The sequence below is a fragment of the Lytechinus pictus genome, chromosome 10 (assembly GCF_037042905.1).
Source record: "Lytechinus pictus isolate F3 Inbred chromosome 10, Lp3.0, whole genome shotgun sequence".
NCBI lineage: Eukaryota > Metazoa > Echinodermata > Echinoidea > Temnopleuroida > Toxopneustidae > Lytechinus > Lytechinus pictus.
In genome coordinates this window covers 6098682-6118336 of record NC_087254.1, presented here as the reverse complement: position 1 = coordinate 6118336, position 19655 = coordinate 6098682, and the positions used below count along the sequence as shown (strand labels likewise).

General features: G+C 36.2%; 2 protein-coding genes across 2 annotated transcripts in view; one reads left to right on the top strand and one right to left on the bottom strand.

Annotated features, from left to right (window-relative positions):
- Positions 1–605: 605 nt before the first annotated feature.
- On the top strand, positions 606–7985 carry LOC129269778 (small ribosomal subunit protein uS7m-like). Its single transcript, XM_054907268.2, has 6 exons — positions 606–898; positions 2863–3024; positions 3542–3605; positions 4610–4777; positions 5464–5601; positions 6465–7985. The coding sequence occupies exons 1-6, from the start codon at positions 840–842 to the stop codon at positions 6543–6545; spliced, it is 672 nt and encodes a 223-aa protein (XP_054763243.2). The 5' UTR covers positions 606–839; the 3' UTR covers positions 6546–7985.
- Positions 7986–8822: 837 nt separating this feature from the next.
- Positions 8823–19655, bottom strand: part of LOC129269010 (transmembrane protein 94-like) — a 47299-nt gene continuing 36466 nt past the window's right edge. Inside the window, exons 26-30 of the mRNA XM_064105188.1 lie at positions 19429–19574; positions 15635–15732; positions 15094–15187; positions 14084–14260; positions 8823–13082 (exon numbers count right to left, since the gene is read on the bottom strand). Coding sequence (XP_063961258.1) covers positions 13010–13082; positions 14084–14260; positions 15094–15187; positions 15635–15732; positions 19429–19574 — 588 coding nt within the window. The 3' untranslated portion in view covers positions 8823–13009. The remainder of the gene's footprint in view (positions 13083–14083; positions 14261–15093; positions 15188–15634; positions 15733–19428; positions 19575–19655) is intronic.

Below are 19655 nucleotides of genomic sequence, written 5' to 3'. Positions count from 1 at the left end.
TTATATAGCCTACTGTGTATGTGTATCATGGGGGGGGGGGGGGCAGGGGAGGGCCAGGGTTCTCCCTATTTAAAAAAAAATAAATGTGTACAAAAATATTTGAAATTATATGATTGTGATATATTGCATGGCCATGCAAGCCCCTTTCACTATATTCAGCCCTTGTATTAATTATCACTGCCATGAATATCTATGATGTTCCCTTAAGTCGGGCACCAAAATTTTTAGCAAGGGAGTAATGGAAATATAATGGCCCCAATTATTGATCCCCGGCCGCCCCCCCCCCCCCCGTCAAAAAAAAGGGAAAAATAAAAAGAGAGGTCTCGACAGCCTTCTAATTAACTCTATCATTCCCTTACTAATTTTTGAATTGCTGATAAGAAAATTTTATTAGTCATATCCTATCACATATATGAATATTTTGGGGTCAGCTAGCTGTTCTCCATTTATGCATACAATTAAGTCATGTTACGGGACGAATTAAAATAAATGACATGAGTCAACAAAGAAAAACTTCTACTAAAACCGAAGTCAGAGGGTCGAATTATATATAAATAGGCCAATAGGCCTCATGCATGGCAAGCAACCATTAAATCATAATTTAAGAGGGCACTGAATTTCATGATTTCATCTATCTCTTTTTATTATTTGGTCTAGCTCTGCCCAATTAATCATTGAAAAAATATAGGTTAATTGTGTTGCAAAAGTCATATTGCATCCGATTTTCATAAAATGCTGGGAAAACTAGTCATCTAATTCTATAACTGCCTATCTATCTATCTATATATCTATCTATCTATATCCATCCGTCTTTTTATCTGTCGTTCAAGAAATCCAAAATGGCGCTGCCCATGAGAGCCTATGGATTGTCATCAAAACTGGAATCATGGCTTCCTCTGTGAGTATTAACTATTAAAAGTTATTATTGAATTACTGTGTTCGTATAATACGATTTTTCCACACTTTTTTATCATTTGAATGCGAGAAACAACTCTGTTACGATTTATTTTTATTCCTTCATCATGCAAAATCCTTTGTGTGGTCCCATAAGTTGACTTTTGTGTGTGTGTGTGTGATTGCCCATCATGAGTAACCTGCCCAAGATCGAAAAGTAACGCCAAATCCTGATGATTGTACTATCATATTACTCTGAATGCATAACAAGATATGTGTATGAAATTTTGTTACATTTCTTCCATGAATTCTTGCCAAAAGTGACTAAAAAAGTAAAAATGATGATATAATTAAGAAGTGAGTCAAGTCAGACTCAGAGTTTTAAATTAATTTAAAAAAAAATTAGTTCATTGTCATACAGAATTCATTCAAATTACTTTATAACCTTAGACTTGAGGACTCCATGATGATATTTTGTAATATTTTGACATATACTTCTTCATCATGGAGCCTTGAACCGCCTCCCATATATTATATGTATTAGAGACACATCAAAACAAAAATGGATTTCCCTAGGAAATCCATCTTTGTATGGTCAGTTCCCCCATGTCTGCGCGGTCTCCCAAGTCTGCGCACCCGCGTATCTGCGCGATTCTAGTAAAAGAAGATACGCAACGAGCATGAACTTTACACGTGCAATACATAGACGGGTATTCATAAAAAAATCCGACTCAAAATGGGGAAAAAATAATGAATTCAGGGCATTTCATGTGACGGCCTCAAAATACAGCCGTTCTCATCAAAATCCCCGAATCGTGTGCAAAGTGAATGAGTGCGCAGACATAGGGTACCATTTTTTTTTTCAATCTGAAAATGACTGCCCGAGGTTTTTTCAAGAAAATCCTATATTTTCTTTCATTTTTTAATGAGAAATTTGGTATACTTACTCTCAATAATATAAGGAACATTATTATCCAAAAGATTTTGTGAAATAAGAAGAAATTCATGTTAAATCTTAACTCAAATTGTTAGGTGCGCAGACTTAGGGCCCACCATCATACTTGTAGATAGAAATCTCGTACCGGTAAATATTTGTGATTTTATTTATTTTTACACCTTCATACGCCTAATTGGTGAATGAAAAGGTGAAAAATTGAAGGTTTCTTACCAGACCGATCTCGTGTAGATCCCTCGATCCGTTTGTCAACAAAGCAAATACAATAGGTCTAGGTCTGACCCTTGAACCGCTACGTTATGACGTACCTTCAATTAGCGATGTTACAAAATGCCGTTTTGAAGAACAATTTATAGATAAAAATTATTATTAACCGTTTCATACATCTGAGCAGGGCAACTTTGAAACATTGTTGCCTGCTTAAGACTGGGATCAAATGGCTGGTCAATAAAATTCCAATTGTTTATCCACGGGCCCAATTTATTCCCCGCTCAGGAAAGTCAATGAGAAAATGCATGGAAATGTAGCGGGCAATAAAAGGCAGCGCTAATCCGGGTATTCTACGCGTTTTTGTACGCGTCCTTGAACCGCGCAGTGCTATACGTCATAATGGTAATCAAGTTGAGACAATGCTAGATACTGCGTCCCCAGGTCAGGGACGCGTCATTTCAATTACGTCACAATGGGAAAGTTCAGTGGCCCAGTCGATCTGCTCAACATGAGAAACTATAGATTCTCAATAAAAAAAATTAAAATATCAAAATTTTAACGATTTTTGCTCTAGATGTCTGATTTGGTTAATAATAGCAATATTGAGTGGCCTGATGGGGGCGAAAGGACATATATCGCCCTCACTAAATTGATATCACCCTTGTCTACGACTCGGGCGATATAAATCTAGTTTGGGCGATATATGTCGTATCGCCCCGAGGCCAGTCAATATTGCTTTATTATTTAACAAATACTAAAATTTAATATGTGATTATGAACAATTATTTTCTTTTGTCATAAAGGCTTACCCAGGTGAGGTACAGTCGCTACAGACCAGCCTACGTTCCTCCTGTTGTCGACAGACAGTCATACGAGGATGGTTCCCTTCCACTTGACATCAGCACACCGGTCAAGGCGGCCGTAGGAGACATCACATCAGCCTTCACCTATGATCCATTGGTCCAGTAAGTTATCTCACTAAACCATCATAAGCAGTGGTTGGAGGAGAAAAGAATTTGGGATGGAATTGATGATATCAAGCCCAGCGTGCTTATATATTTTGATATGTCAGTATTCTTTATACGTCTCTTAGTCTCACACAATCTCACTCACCTCTTCTCTCCTTTCATCTCTCTCTCTTCCCTTGTCTCTTCCCCTCTCACTCCCACCTTCCCTGTCTCTCTACTCTTTCTGTCTTTCACTCTCTCTTTCCCCCTTTCTCTGTGAGATGCTTATACAGTAAAACAGCGATTAAAGCCAACTCTCATTCTCTAATTTAGTTCATTTTATAGTTGAGGGAAATGTTAGATTTTGAAGCAGCATACCATGCAAGGGTCAAGTGTACGAAAATAGTTATGAAGGAAATTCCTTTTATCTTACTATGTTTGCTTCCTGCACATAAAAAAGCTAATTTTTACCTTCCTTGTGTGTTGAAACTATAGGCCTATTTTATCAAGATTATTATTTCTCTTTTTTTTCCAGTAAATTTGTGAATGTGATGAACAAGAAGGGACAAAAGGAGACTGTTTCTAAGGTCATGGAGAAGGTGAGAATATATCAATTTTTGTTTCATTTGAGGGATTGACGATACACCAAGTTATTTGTTCATGTCATTATGCTGTACAGATTTTGATTGATCACATTCATGTCAGCTATGGACATTCAGTTGTATGGTTATTTGTCATTTAAAGTCCTTTACAGGCCTTACATTTTAATATTTTGGGGACACAAGGCCACTTTTCCATTGAGCATATTTCTATATCAAAGCATATTGGAAACATTTTTAAAGGGGCACATAAAATCTTCAAGGCCAGTGTGAGGGGCACTGATGCAAGTCAACAGGGCATCCACTTCCATGGCCTTCAATCACCTAGAATTAATGTAATTATATAAGCCCTGCTTTTAATTGGAGCACAGACAGGACTTGAATTCACAAAGTGGTTTAGGCAGATTTCATGAATTCAGTTAGCACATGCAATTATGTAACTTCTGAAAGATTCCATGGCGAAGAAGAATAGTGTAGTAGATTTCACGGTACACCATGTATCTTTCTTGGGCAAGTGTTGGTCCTGAAAAGGACCATCCAATCTCGACGTTTCGACAAGTGTGTTCTTGTCGTCTTCAGGAGAATGAGCAAAGTTTGTAAATTATACATGCAATTATGAAAGTCTAACAACAAGTGCATGATTTTGTCAAAGGGCTTCATGTGAATAGCAAACCAATTTTGTATAGATGACTTAAAGCTGTTTGGTAGTCTGATATCCCTTGTCTCATCCATTTGAGTCATCATGGTCTAGACTTTCAATCAGAAGGACATGGGTTCGAATCCCAGCCATGGCGTGTTTTCCTTCAGCAAGAAGTTTACCCACATTGTGCTGTACTCAACCCAGGTGAGGTGAATGGCTACCGGCAGGATTAATTCCTTGAATGCTCTGAGCACTGGAAGGTAGCTCGAGCTAAAGCTGGGGTAATGATAATAGTGCTTTTGGAAGAGATTATTTCCATATGGATGGCGCTATATAAATGCTTATTATTATTTTTATTATCCAGACCTTTGAAATCATCAAGTCGAAGCAGGTTGAGAAGTACAACAAGGCATCTGAGATGGATAAGTCCAGTCTAGAGACCAATCCGAGAGTCATCTTTACTAAGGCCATAGAGAACTGCAAGCCTTCCCTAGGTCTCGTTACTATCAAGCGAGGAGGCAAGAACTATCAGGTGAGTACAAAAGACATGGGCCCGTATTATGCAGTCCGATTTAACTTTAATACGGTATGGTCTAAACTGTGCTAAGATTATGGGAAGCCAAAAATGTCAACATTATGTATACATTATGTGGATCTTAAGTTAGCCGTGCTCTTTTCTCCTTCTTTAATGGTGAGGAAAACTCTTTCAGTTATTATTTCTAGACAGTTATGAATCATTTGAATGTCAGTGAGCTGATTGCATTGTCATCATCATCAATTTTCATTCCTATTTGGATGCCTCCGTCGACCTTAGATAGTTGCCAGAGGCATTGTGTTTCGGGCCCTCGGTCGGTCTGTCCGTCCTGTTTTTGTTCTAGATTAAATTTAGAAGGGGGTCAAAGGTAACAGAGCTTATTATTTTGAAGTATGAGAAGTTGGGTGTGTGTATATATATTCTTTATCTCCCCTTTCAGTGACATTGGCATAAAGTTTGACTGCACAGTCAAGAATCCATCTAACTGTTTGATATAAAATGCCTAAATGGTTATTCAAATAAGTTGAAGTGAAAATTTAGAATTGTTGCTACCATAAGGGGGGAGGGGTTGGTCAATTTAGTTCCTAAAAAAAATAATTTGTACCTCTGTTTTCGAGGAGAATGATCGTTTCCTCTACTCATTGTGATCACGATCATATCCCCTTTTCCCCTTTTTACGCCAGGTTCCATCACCTCTGAAGGATAATAGAAGACGGTTTCTCGCCATGAAATGGATAATACAGGAATGTGAGAAGAAACCACTCAAAATGCACATGCCAGAGAAACTAGCTCAAGAATTACTCGATGCATTTCATAATCAGGTATGTAAATGTGATACTAGTAGTCAAGACAATCAGGTTTTGTTTTATAAATTTGATGATGATGATAAGGCCTGGGACGAATACCCTTTTTGCTATTCAATTGTTCACTAGGGTAAACAATGGTTCAAATCTAGATTCCTGGAATATGAGAAATCACAAAAAAATTGACCTACTTACATGACCTACCAGTCAATCATATGAGCGAGCTAACTCAGTAGAGTGTCCCGGTACAGCGCCTAGGGTATGCTCATTTACATAGCTGAATGGTGATGAATGTCATTGTTCATTCATTAAATTTTAGCACATATTCCATTTATCTTGCACTTCGTTGTCAAATATGAAATATTATAACGATGTACTTTCAATTGAATTTCTCAAATCAGTAATCAACATTTGGCGATCATTTGATTAGTGTAAAAAGTAGTATTTAATTGCTGATTGAATTCATTGATTGAGTTTTACTCCCAGGCCTACTATATATATATATATATAAATCAAAGAGTTCTGCGTCGGCGTCATAATGTAGAAACAAAAGAAGACTTAAGAAAAACGCCGTGAGGAGACATAATCTTCCAAATTTTCGGTCATAGACCTTCTTCAGGGATGATTATATTATCCAAAACAGGTTGCACTATTTGGTGATGATACCAACACGCAATAAATACAATGCACAACAACATAACGCTACAGGTGCATTGTTAGAAGATATTGTGACGTAATGAGTAAAGTCCAGGCAACTATTATGACGTAGAGCTAAAATGGCGAAAGAGCCTATCGATTCATCTGTAAGAAAGAAGAGTTCACTTCAGGATATATATATGATTAATGAAACATTTTCTTTGTTCTTTCTGCTGTGGTTACAGGGCAATGTAGTGAAGAGGAAACATGATCTCCACAGGCAGTGTGAAGCAAACAGAGCGTATGCACACTTCAGATGGTGGTGATACACACCACACCTGACGAAGAAACAAAGTATGAACTTTTGCTTCAATGTAAAGAGGATGGACCTCAAGACATTTGCAATGATCCATGGAATTTTGCAAGAAGATGGCGTTCAAAAGCGATTTTGGAATGTGACAGTGTCAAAGAGACTGGAATCAATCTTTGAGGATCAGTTTCAGAAGTGAATAACAGAACCGCTTTTTAAATGTTGGAGGTATTCAAGACTGGAGGTGTCTGCATGCTTATTGAACATTCATCGGAAACCCTGGGTGGAAGTCGATTATTTTGGAGATGCTTAGGAGTTGTAATGCTTAAACTTTGGGTGAATTTACCAGAATAGCCCTCTAACTAATCATTGATAACACAGGGCTCCCAGCCCGTCAGAGAAATCAGGGAAAATTATTTTACTTTTTTCCAGTCAGGGGAAAATTAGGGAATTTGATAAAAAATACTTCAAATCAGGGAAGAATGCCTCAAAGGAGGGAAAAATCAGGGAATTTTGATCGGCCCAAAAGTCGAAAGCACGGTAGTCAGACAGACTCTGTTATATTTTATTGCATATCCAAACAACATCCATTGAATGACTGGTTATGGTGGTACTAATAAGGTTTACATTATTGATTTTATACTGAAAATACATATAATTCACTTCAACAACTTAGAAAAGATGCAAAAGTGGGAATGGGTTTAAATGATTATCAGGGAATTTTGAAACTTCATCAGGGAAAAATCAAGGAAAAATCAGGGAATTTTGTTCTCTTGAAAAGCTGGGAGCCCTGTAACATTATTAACATTTACATTATACTGTATTTATTTATTCATTCAAGGGTCATAGAACTGAGAGAAGGTAGGTGGGGGCTTCAACCCACCCACCCCCCCCCCCACTTTTTTCAATAAACGTTTAAAAACTGATAAAAATTACTGTGATTGGGTTTTGGAATGTACATTTGGGAAGTTTGAATTAGTCTTCTGTCATTGACTTTGATTTAAAACCCCAAACTATGACAAATGATGAAATGGATGAATCATCCTTGTCTGATGGAGAAGACATTTAATCCACCAATGCATCTTATCGAAAGATAATGAATTTTAAAATATAGCATGCATGATAATGATTAAGATTCCGCATTTCCCTGAAACCAATGACTTTTTTTTCATAACATAGTGCATACATAATTGCGAAATTGTGTAAAGAGGTAGATTTTACATATGAAAAGTACATCATGGTTTCATATCATTTAAGGAAAAAAAGTTTTAATCCATTGTACAGTATTATGTAACTAAAGTATCACTTGATTCCTGTAAGTTTTCAGCGAGAGGGAAAAGAGGAATTCACAGAACGCAGATACAAGATAAGTTTATCTTGTATCAATGAAGTGGTGAATGAAAAAATGTTTATAATGACTTTGAAAATATTAAAATGTATTAAAAATAATCTAAAACGTGCTTGTCTGCGATGTTTTGTTTCTTGTGCTGATGTAATTGTGAATTTAGAAATAGAGATCGGGGGCCTGTTTGGAAGAACGCAGAATTTCATGGAAAACTCAGTTTTTGAGGCCATGAAATGATAGAATTTCAAAAAATACAGTAAAAACATGAATTATTTTCAGTTTATTGCTAATTTTCATGTTAGAGTTAAGAGTCAGTGTTGCAATGAGTAAAACAAATTGAGAGGACAGAACATGGTGTACAGTAGGAGATCTATAGACAGAGCAAGCAAAAATTGCCAAAACTAAACCTGTTTAAAAATGAAAATCCAATTTTGTGACAGATTTAAAATACAAAAAATAATTTCTAATTTTTACTCTTTTTCCTTTTAATTCTTGTGTTTCTTGGTCATGAAACTTTGGGGGAAGCCCCCTCCCTCATCTATGACAGTGTTAAAAAAGGGCATTGTGAGAAAATATATACTTCCAGCTGTATATAATTTGTGTTCAAAATGAAAAGTTCAACACAATGAACAATGGAAATTACACTCTATAGAGAAAGAAAATTAAATTATGACACATGTTGACCTGAAATTCACTTATCAAAGTATATTAGATGTACAAATGTATTTTATAAGAATAATTTGGCAAATATGAAAAATTAAAACATTTACGGTAATCTTTTTAATAACCTTGGTTTAAATAAAGAGAGAAGTATTGGGTTGAGTCAAAACATATATTCATTCGGGTAGGGGGAAATTTGACTGTGAGAGGATATGGATGAATACTACCCATACTCACTTACATACCGACTTTGCATAACTCAAATGACAAAAACAGACAAGTAACACAATCTATTGACAATTATCGGTATTCTATTTTAATCTTGCATAAATCTTTTGAATATACATGCTGACGTCACACACAAGGTTGAGGCAATACATTCTAGGATAATTCTGACATAACCAATAATGCTCAAACTGCAGCAGGAGCACCGAGTGTACAAAATTCATAACATCGTATGGGTAAAACAGGATTTTTTTTAAAGGGGGGGGGGGGGGTTCAAGCTGAATGAAATGTTGACAAAAAAAGAAAAGGTCTTCACCACCAATTTTATGCCATTTCCTACCCCCCCCCAAAAAAAAAAAAATGACAAGCAACAAAAATTAAAAGGTCTTTAAAAAAATAGAGGGAGTTGGGTATCAACAAATTTAAGGGGGGTTGAACCCCTGTAACCACCCCCTGCGTACGCTACTGGCAGGTACAACAATTTTAATTCTCTAAAACTCTAGGTATTTTTTTAAGTACATAGAAACAATAAATTAGATAAAACTCTTATTTACAAGACTACAAGTTAGTGCATGGCACAATCTATCTGAGAATTTTTGAAAATTCATTCCAAAGAGTGACAAGGATGTGACATTTGCACCATAAATCATAAAACAGACCCACAATTAAACAAAATATGACCAATACAATGTAAGAAAATAAACACTTGTTAGGGGTTTCTCTTTTAGAAGCCATTTTTAAATGTTTACTAAACACAATAGATGCAAGCTCCTACTATCCTTCACAATTTGCACATTAAGTATTAGGGCATGGTTCTGTGGAAAGGTCTTTATGATAGAAAATTAAGTGTACATATATTTTTCTTGCAAAAAGCAGTATAATTCTATCAAAGTGGAGCAAAATTCACCACTTCCGATTCACATTACATACAAACCACCACTACATATTGATACAAATCTTGTTAAGTTATGTTCGGCAAAGGCACTACTTATTTATTGATTTATTTAATGTGCATCTCAGTTTTACTTCATTATAAAAATTTACTGAAATTATTATTTCATCCTTAATGTATTCACTTCAACCCATTGAGGCACAGGGCTTTCATGACGTCTTTATTCATCATATTTCACTCTTCAAATTGGCAGCAATTATCATTTCCTCTCTTCTTCTTTGAAATAATCTACTTTCTTCACAATTCTGGATAAATTTGTTGTCATGTGTAGTTTGAAAATCAAACATTAATGTCTAACAATTATTTTTATTGGCAATCACTACAAACTTTTTGAAGAAATTGGCCACTTTGCATCAATGAATTCATGTATAATCCATGTTTCCATTGTGTTGTCAATTCTGAAAGTTAGTGAAAAGAAAAAGTGGAGCAAAATTCACTATTTCATTTTTGTTTTACAAACCACTACTAATTGTTACAGATCTTACAAACTTATGTTTGACAATTGCACTCCTTATGATCTATCTAGTGTGCATCTCAATTTTACTTCATTACAAAAAAAAATACTGAAAATATTATTTCATTGAAATTAACTTTAAACTGCTCTCAGCAAAAATAGAACATGTTAATCAAATAATTTACTACTATTATTTATTTCCAAAAAGACTGGCCATGACATCTACAAACAAGCAGGTTCCTAGGTCATAAAGACGTTATAATAACAAATGCAGTTTCTATAACAAGTTTATGATCAGCCAATCAAATCAAATGATTTCAGTAGCTTTTAACTGTTATTGCAAATTTGTTATTATAACAAGTTTATGAAACGGGCCCCCCAGATCATGTACAACACAATGATTCTCACATCAACAAACATGAACATATATATATAGAGAGAGAGAGCCCAAGACAATGCGTATTTGCCAGTATTTACAATAAAACGAAAACTACAGATACAACTCTTACAAAATGTTCCTAAAAAACAAACTATTGCACATTTTTTCAAGTTTCGTCGAAAAATATCCATAAAAATGTACCTTTCCACTTAAAGGTGATCCTTTTTGATATGTAGAGGTATTTGTTTTGGGGTTGAGAAGAAAATAATGTGGAAGAAATAGAGAGAATAAAATGGAGATGAAACGAAGGGATAATATAAAACGAATAAGTGCTAATGGAAAACTTTTAATTCGACAAAAAAGTAAGTACACAGATAGAATAGAAATTGGGTATAATGGATTCTTGCCACCAAACATACATTGCCACTAGCCAAAGCCCTTCCTCCTATAATTTTTGTTTTGGAACTTGATATAACGATGGTATTGTGACTTTCCAAAGGCCTGTTTCAATAAAACTTATGGTTATCATAACTTTGCCATTATAGCAACTTTCATGGAAACCTCAATTTCCCTTTAGCTGCTGTTCCCTGCTGTAAGGGGATTTGATATTGAATATCAGTGCAATACGTGTATGGCCTGCTGGCTAAATGCGCAATGCTGCCCTAGATATCATGCGCGCTTGTGGGATTTTGCTCTTGGCTTTCAATATATTTGCTCCTTTTTCATAGAGTAATGCAGGGAAAAATTCTGAGGCATTGTACAACACGAATGCGAAATGTCATGCACCCCCCCCCTCTCCTCTCCCCTCCATCCCTCCCATCAAAGAGACAGTGACTTTCCATTAAAAAAAAATTGTCTTTTCCGTTTCTGAAAATCTGTAATTCCATTTCAACTTGATCTAAATATGGAAATTCCGTTTTGTCACTGAAAATGTACACAGCAAAAACCTGAATTCCGTTTCGCAAAGATGAATTCCATGAATTTTTACATGAAAAGTACATGAACCAAAGGGAACTTCGTTTTATTTACCGGTAAAACGGAAAATCACTGTCGCTAGACTTCAAGTTAACTTGAGTCTACAACATGTAGAGTGGCCGATATATAGGCAGGCCTACACAGACATGCATTAAATAATGCTTTGTAATTGTTCTTTCTGGAAATGATCAGGCGGCTAGTGTTCTTTCTCTCTTCCGATGTTTTCTTTGTTAGAAATCATTATTATTGCGAAGGGTGCGTAAAAATTAATTCATGCATAAATTGCAAAGAAGGATTTGGATATGATGTGGATGAATGTGGTTAAAGGTAAAAGACAGTTCGTGCAACATTTCGCATTCGGTGAAAGAGACACTCTATTCAATGAGGCGTTAGCCGAGTTGAATAGAGCATCTTTCTTTCACCACATGCGAAATCTCGCACCATCGCACTCATGTCTATTCCCTATTTGTATACTGAATCATGCAAAGTGGAGGGAAGGGGTGGGGCTACGATTGCCGCGAGTTTGCGTTGAATCTGGCTACCCTTTTTCAATAGGACAAAACCAGATTTACGTATTTTAAACTCCTGGCTGACTGATCATTAGCAGAAACAAAAACAAATACATATCTAAATGACAGAACATAATTTTGTATTAAACAGGAGACAACAAAATATACTTTTCATAACAAAAATAAATACATATTACACATAATAAATCAAATATTTATTTGAATACAATCTATTCATCAGGAAATAAACTTTGGGGATATTTTGGAATAATTTACAATGGTTGATAAGTTATCACCGGGGAGTGTTTCACAAAGATTTAAGTGTGACTAAGAGTCACACTTAAATTCAGTTGCATGGGATATGAAACGAATCACCTCATTGGTCAAATAATGCTTAGATGACACGCACTACTCAGACCTGCCAACCAGTACGTTTTAGCCGTATTTAGTACGTTTTTGCAACCAAAATACGGCAGTACGTTTTTTCTTTGAAAAATACGTTTTTTGTAATAAAAAAATCGTAATTTATTGAGAAAAATAATCTCTATATGTCTCTATTTCATAAAACGTACACAAATATGGTTTTTAGATCAATGTAATTTCAGGTAACTTTTTTTTTCAATCATTTTGTTAAAACCAGGGTGAAGATATACACATGTTTTAATTTTTTTTTTCATCTGCAAGAGCAGTGCGCATTTTAGGTTGCATGCAGCTTGAGCGCCGCGATGAGCGAGTGCGCCAAGCATTTTATTATGAAATACACTTTTTTTGGGAGAAATACAGTTTTTTATATCACAGAATACAGTTTTTCATTCCCAGAGGTTGGCAGGTCTGACTACTGTGTAGTCTTCAATGAGGTTACGTGTTAGAAACCATTTGTGCTTTTTCATTAAGCATGACTTTAAGTTACACTAAGCTCTTTGTGAAACTTCCCCCAGTATATATATAATCTTGGTAGAAACTCTGCATAGCTGAACAGGTTCAGAATGGGGAGTTCATCCCAAGTTTGGTTCCGAACTGAAGTTTGGTCCTCTTCTGCCATCTCACAAAAACTCTGAAAAATAAAAAAAATTATTATAACAGTAAATATTGAGATTTTAGGGTGTGATAGCAGCATCTATAAAATGTAAGCAATGAATTTGAGTTTTTACTGTTCCTTATAATTCAGTTTATTTATTTTGCACCAAAAAGACTTCCAAGAGCAAAGTAATGTGTTAACAGCTTGATGAAAAATGTATTAACCCTTTGCGCAATCTGATGTTGCAATCTTGCACATTCGTATAATCAAATTCAACAATCGTAAAATAATCATTTTTTTCCCCTACCTTCAAATTAGATAAGCTAATAAAAGGCAGTAGTTCTTGGATAATATCTATATAATAATAATAAGTATAATTGGTAAAATATGGAAATCTTGCATTAAAGAAAATAAAATGGAAACAATTGTAATTATTTTCCCCAAAAATTTAATTTAGTGTGCAATGAAACAATTTGCCCCCCACTCCTACTCCATTGTCTCAACGCCCCTTCCTCTGTCTGTCCCTCCCCCTGTCTGTTTGTCTGTCTGTCTCCATTTCTCTCTCTCTCTATCTACCTCTCAATCTCCTTCCATACCAGTCTCTGCCTGGTGTCCTATCCCATGTTATCACCTTTTCCATCTGTCCATCCAAAATTCCTTCAACAGCCATCCCACCCCCTTATTCACATTTCATCCATCTATCTTTCATATCTTCATCAGGGCCCCGTCTTACAAAGAGTTAAGATTGATCCAATCAATCTCAAATGTATGGAAAACCATCCATAACATAATTTTTCTACAAGAAATTTGCACAATCTCCTTAGTAAACAATGAGAATCACACTGAATCTCCTACAGAACGATGTATGTATGAATATATACCCTGTCTAGAAAATGTTTTGAACAAATTTGCATTTTAGATGTTGACGTTGCTGGACATCCATAGTTGTGGTTGATCGGATCCATCGCAATTCTTTGAAAGACGGGGCCCTGGATATTATATCACATTTTCAAATACTAGGATATCAAATCACTTACTGTATCTCATACTGTTTGACAGCTTCACAGATAAACAGTTCAACCAAAGGCCACAGGAAACCGATCAGCCAGACCTCAAGAGGGATATCCTCAAGGCTGGAAGGCATCCCCGTTGCAGCATCCGCTCTACCCCATAGACTCATATCTATTGCAAAGAACACTATCTCCAGTATAAACCTGTACAGGATGAGACATAGGAGGAGATTTGTCATTTGGGTGGTTTCATGAAACATTCAAACCTCTTTTTGTGCATCCGGCCCCCGTGATTCTCTACTCTTGATCTAAAAAGACTCACATGGTAAAATTCTTAAGCATCAAAGAAAAAGTTTTTTTTTTTAAAGGTTTGGGGAATTTAAGTACTCAACATGCCATGTTGTTCATAAAAATGTAATTACAATAAACAAGTGTCAAGTTTATTAACAATTTGCAGACTGATTGATTTTGCATATAACACATGTTTTCCATAGACTCAGCCAGCATATATGTGGGCATAGTCTCCATCGGGTTAAATTCCATTGCTTTGTAATTGGTCTCATTTATAAATAATACCTCAGAAATGCAAGTATCAATATTTCAAAAGACTTAATCAGGCCTCCAGTCTTAACAACTATGAGTATCTCATCTTCCCCAACTAAAAATAAATTTTGGACATGGGAAGGTCATTCTGATTTAATTAGTTGATAATTTAGATATCTACTCAAAAGAATAAGTCTTAATACTAAATAGGTTCATTATTGCGGACTGAAATAATCGCTAGAGGGTATTCATTTGTCTCACAATCTACTATGGTCAACAAGGAAATTCGTGATCACTCTAGCAAAAAGTGTTCACTACCTTTCTAGGAAATTCGTGATCACTCTCGCAAAAAGTGTTCACTAGCTTACAACTTCACGAGCTTTCGAGTGCCGCTGCAACTCTTTATCAAGTGACGAAAATTATCTGATAACGTAGTCTATTTATACCAATCCCCAGGACCAAATAAGTCCCCAGAATAAGTCTTCTTTACTCACAAAGCACAGACTACTCCACACCATAAGTGGTTCCGGAATGGCGGTTTCCTCCACATCGGTTGTAAGGAATGAACAAAACTAGCTGATGATGTAACTGGAAGAAAACAAGGATACAAATATGAAAAGGTGGAATAAGTGCAGGGAAAATGGAGATAGAAATTGACTTTTTAAAGTGGAAAGAAGAGAGAGGTCGTGTGTTCCAATAATACACTGTGGCGTAGCGTCCTTTGACAAGGCGCTTATCCACACTATGCCACTCTCATCCCAGGTTCTAATTGGGTACACGGTACGATTCAAAGTGCATGTATTGTAGTATGTATTGAGTCTTGGAACTCTTCATGGAATGCTCCCCAGGAGGGGGGGCGGGGGGGTGGGGGGGGGGGAGAAAGTGCATATATTGTATACGGGTATACCAGGATCGATTGATTGGGGTAATAAAAAATCTGTCAAGTTCTAATACAGACGTGATTCCAATGTATTAGGCACTAAATCAAACTTGAATATTGCTATTATTATCATTATGGGATGGTATATTACTTACTGAAATAAAATGTAAGAAGGAATGCTTGAATATTTTGTGCCAGTACATGATGTGATGAAAGTTCATCTCGCCATCCATTCCATGATGAGGTCAAGTTTCTGAAAAAGTTGTAAAGAAGATAGAAAAGGGAAAAGAATTGACAGTGAAAGGTTATAGACTGAAAATTCATCATACCAGGGGACTGTTTCACAAAGCTCATCGTTAGTAAGAATTATAATTTTTTTTTTTTTTTTTTTTGGGGGGGGGGCTGTTTCACAAAGATTTAGGTATGACCTAGTAGCGTGCGGTCTAGAAGGCACGACCGCATTGGTCCGATCATGCCAAGATAATACACTATACTGCGTACTGATCGATAAGATTGCGCATTGCATATCATGTATACATCAGCATTTAAGTGTGACTCTAAGTCATATTTAACTCTTTGTGAAACACCCCCCTGATGAACTTCCTTTTCCTGGAGGCATTTTGCAAAGATTTAAGTGTGACTAAAAGTCTTAAATTCACAATTACATGCAGTATAAAATGCACCACTGTATTGGTCACATTGTGCTCAGGTGACACATGGGCAATTCCCTAAAATATGTACGTCCGACCCCCTATTTGTGGGACCTTTATGAAATTTTCTGTCTCTGATTTGTGGTTCTTTTGAAAGTCTGTAGTGCTCTCAAATGACCATGACTCGGTCAGTTTATGAAGTGAAAAAATACTTGAGAAAAATGGGGGTCGGACGTAGAAAAAGGTTGATTAATTTATGGAATTGCCCACATGTTACTGTGCATCCATCGATGAGATTGCGTGTTAAATATAATGTGTGCATTGACACTTATGCATGACTTTGTAGGCAAAAGATAGCAGTTGCAGCAAAGAATTATTTAATGAGAAAGTCTTTAAAATCAAGATTAATTGTCACCATATTATCATAGATCTAGTACACTAATGTAAACTAATCTTTGTCGGTAAAGTGTCTGCCCGTCGAACCAAAGATCGTGGGTTCAAGTCCACCCCAGGCGGATGACTGAAGCCAGTGCGTTGTGTGTAAACGTCTCTCCCCTGTTTCATAGATGCAGGCTATATTACAGTGGAAAACACTCCATCCCTCGGATAGGACGTTAAATGGAGGCCCCGTGTAGAGGAGAGTCACCACCTTTGCACGTTAAGAACCCACTGCACTATTCGTATAAGAGTAGGGGGAAACCCTGGTGTAGTGGTCCACCTGCATCCCCCCAATCAGTTATATCGGGAGGAGAGATCTGCGGGTCACAGTTCTGTGTGCGCGCCCTTCTTGTCGACCAAGATTGGCTGGCTCCTCCAAAAAAATGCGCCTTTGAATGTCTTTGACAGATATATAGCGCTATACAAATGCTGTGCATCATCATCTTTGTGAAATCATGAAATCTTAACTCAAAACCGATAATTCTGATGATCACTAACATAGAAAAACATATGTAGGACAGTGTATTAACCCTTTAGCACCTGAACCGCCCGAGACCGCCCTTCCTATTACACACTGAACCGCCCTTAACCGTCCGTACGTTTTCTTTGCGCTATAGTATCTCTTGTCCATGATTTACCGTGGTAATATTGCGTGTGCATACCGTATAGGTTGGCTGCTACATAGATCTGCATAGAAAAGTGTATGCTCCTATTGAGTATAATAGAGAAAAACCGATTGACATGCATCGGTGTGTAGCAAGTTCCAGACTGTTGCGCAGTCGATCTCAGCAAAGATGGCTGCGTCCATGTCTCGGAAAACCACTTACTTCGCCGAAGAAGCTCAGGCCTTGCTATATGTTCATCAAAACGTTGGATATCACACAGAGTGACATCTAGATGTGAGTTGGAATTAATTTTTGACATATTTGATCCAAGATTTGGCGAAAACTTTAGTATTCTGTCAGTGATACTTTACATTTTTTTGAAGGCGTGGGACTGGGGCGGCTGAAACCCGAACTTTTGTGTTTTTTTCTTCTCGCTCTGCAAACGATTGTCAAAGGTCAATATTCGTATATCTGATTGAACTTTGCCATGTACCATTCTATTCAACAGGTCCTATGCTACAAAATAAATATAACTTGTAATGAACAAAAGTAAATTTATAAAAAAATATTTCCATTTGTTTGGAACAATGCCTACTTATAACCAGTTTTATTGTTTCCTCCAGTGAGTAATTGCCATTATGCATAGGAATCTGTAGGTGCTAGAGGGTTAACATTGCTCGGAAAAATACTGTACATCTGATGGAATTCTGTGCTTATTTTGCTCATTTCTCAGCAATCACGCATTTTCTTCCAGAGCTATTTGGCGCATGTTTTTTTATTAGACATACAAACACTTTGGTGGTAATTTCATTGGATTCTCTTCAAACTCATTTTGAGATTGTTACGACAACTGGGGCCCGTCTTACAAAGAGTTGCGATTGATCCGATCAATCGCAACTATGGAAAGCTAACAAAGTCAACATATAAAATGCAAGTTTGTTCAAAAAAATTTCTAGATATGAATGTATATCCATAAATTCATTGATTTCTTGACAATTTGGTGTGTTCTCTTTTGTTTACAAAGGACACTTTGTAAATTTCCTGTAGAAAAAATTATGACACCAATGGATTTCCATAGAGTTACAATTGATTGGATCACTTGTAACTCTTTGTAAGACTGGACCCAGGTATTTATCTTTAATTTGTGAAACATCCTCAGCTCTTACCCATGAGGCCTATTACCAAAAAGCAAGCATTGGAGGTTAAAATGAATTCTCTCTGAAAACCCAGAAATACAACAAATATACAGTGAAACCTTTCTACAAAGACCATCCAAGAGTGAAAAGAAAAGTTGTCTCTATGAGCAGAATGTTTTTTACGAATAGGTTTGGTTAATACATATTTCAATGAGTAAATACTCAAGGGAATCCAAACTATGGTCTTTACAGGGTTCCATGACGTATCTTCCAGCAACACTTGCTTTTTCTGAAAATGAACACATTCCACCAGACATAGGCCTGAGCTTGAAACCTTACTCTAACCTTAACCATAATCCTCACATGATTCTCAACAAGATTTTAACTCCATCATAATCCTAAACCGTCACATCATATCTTCAGAGTACTTAGCGGAGGAGCAATTGCAGTAAGAGCAAATGTCGCATTACACTTTAAGGACAAGGCCACCCCTACAAAAAGTTGATTTGAATTAAAAGAGAAAAAATCCAACAAGCATAACACTGAAAATTTCATCAAAATTGGATATAAAATAAGTTATGACGTTTTTAAGTTTCGCTTAATTTCACAAAAAATTTATATTTACATCCTAGTCAGTATGCAAATGAGGAGACATCACTCACTATTTCTTTTGTATTTTATGGTATGAAATATTCAAATTTTCTCCCTGTTGTCCTGTGAAACGAAGTTTTATTTCTCTCTGAACATGTGGTATTACCGTTGTTTTATGGTTCAGTCAAGTGTGTCCTTATTGTCAAATCTGTAAAAATTGAAATATTGTATAATTCAAACAATAAAAAACAAAAGAAATAGTGAGTGATGGACATCATCGACTCTCTCATTTGCATGTCACTGAGTTGTGCATATAACAGTTGTAACTGTTTTGTGAAAAATAAGCGAAACTTTAAAATGTCATAACTTTCTTCTTTTACATCCAATTTTGATGAAACTTTCAGTGTTATGCTTGCTTGATTTATTCAAGTTAACATTTTTCTGGGGTGAACTTGAACTTTAACAGGTGCTTGTGAAAGCAGGTTTGACTGTGGTAATAGTATATCAAAGATAATGAATTCTTTCCTACCTGTTATGAAGTATGAAATGGCAATCTGTGGGATTCTCTGCCGTCTTCTTACAGAAAGCAAAGAGAGTGAGGAAATGGCAAACAGTACAGATGATAACGGAACCCAAGAACTTGGTGATGAAGTAGAAGCAGAATAACATCACATGCTGTAAACAAGGAAAGAAAGGAGTAAAAGAAGACATAATAGAGTCTGCAGGGCACAGACCCTGATTGAAACTCTGATCGTC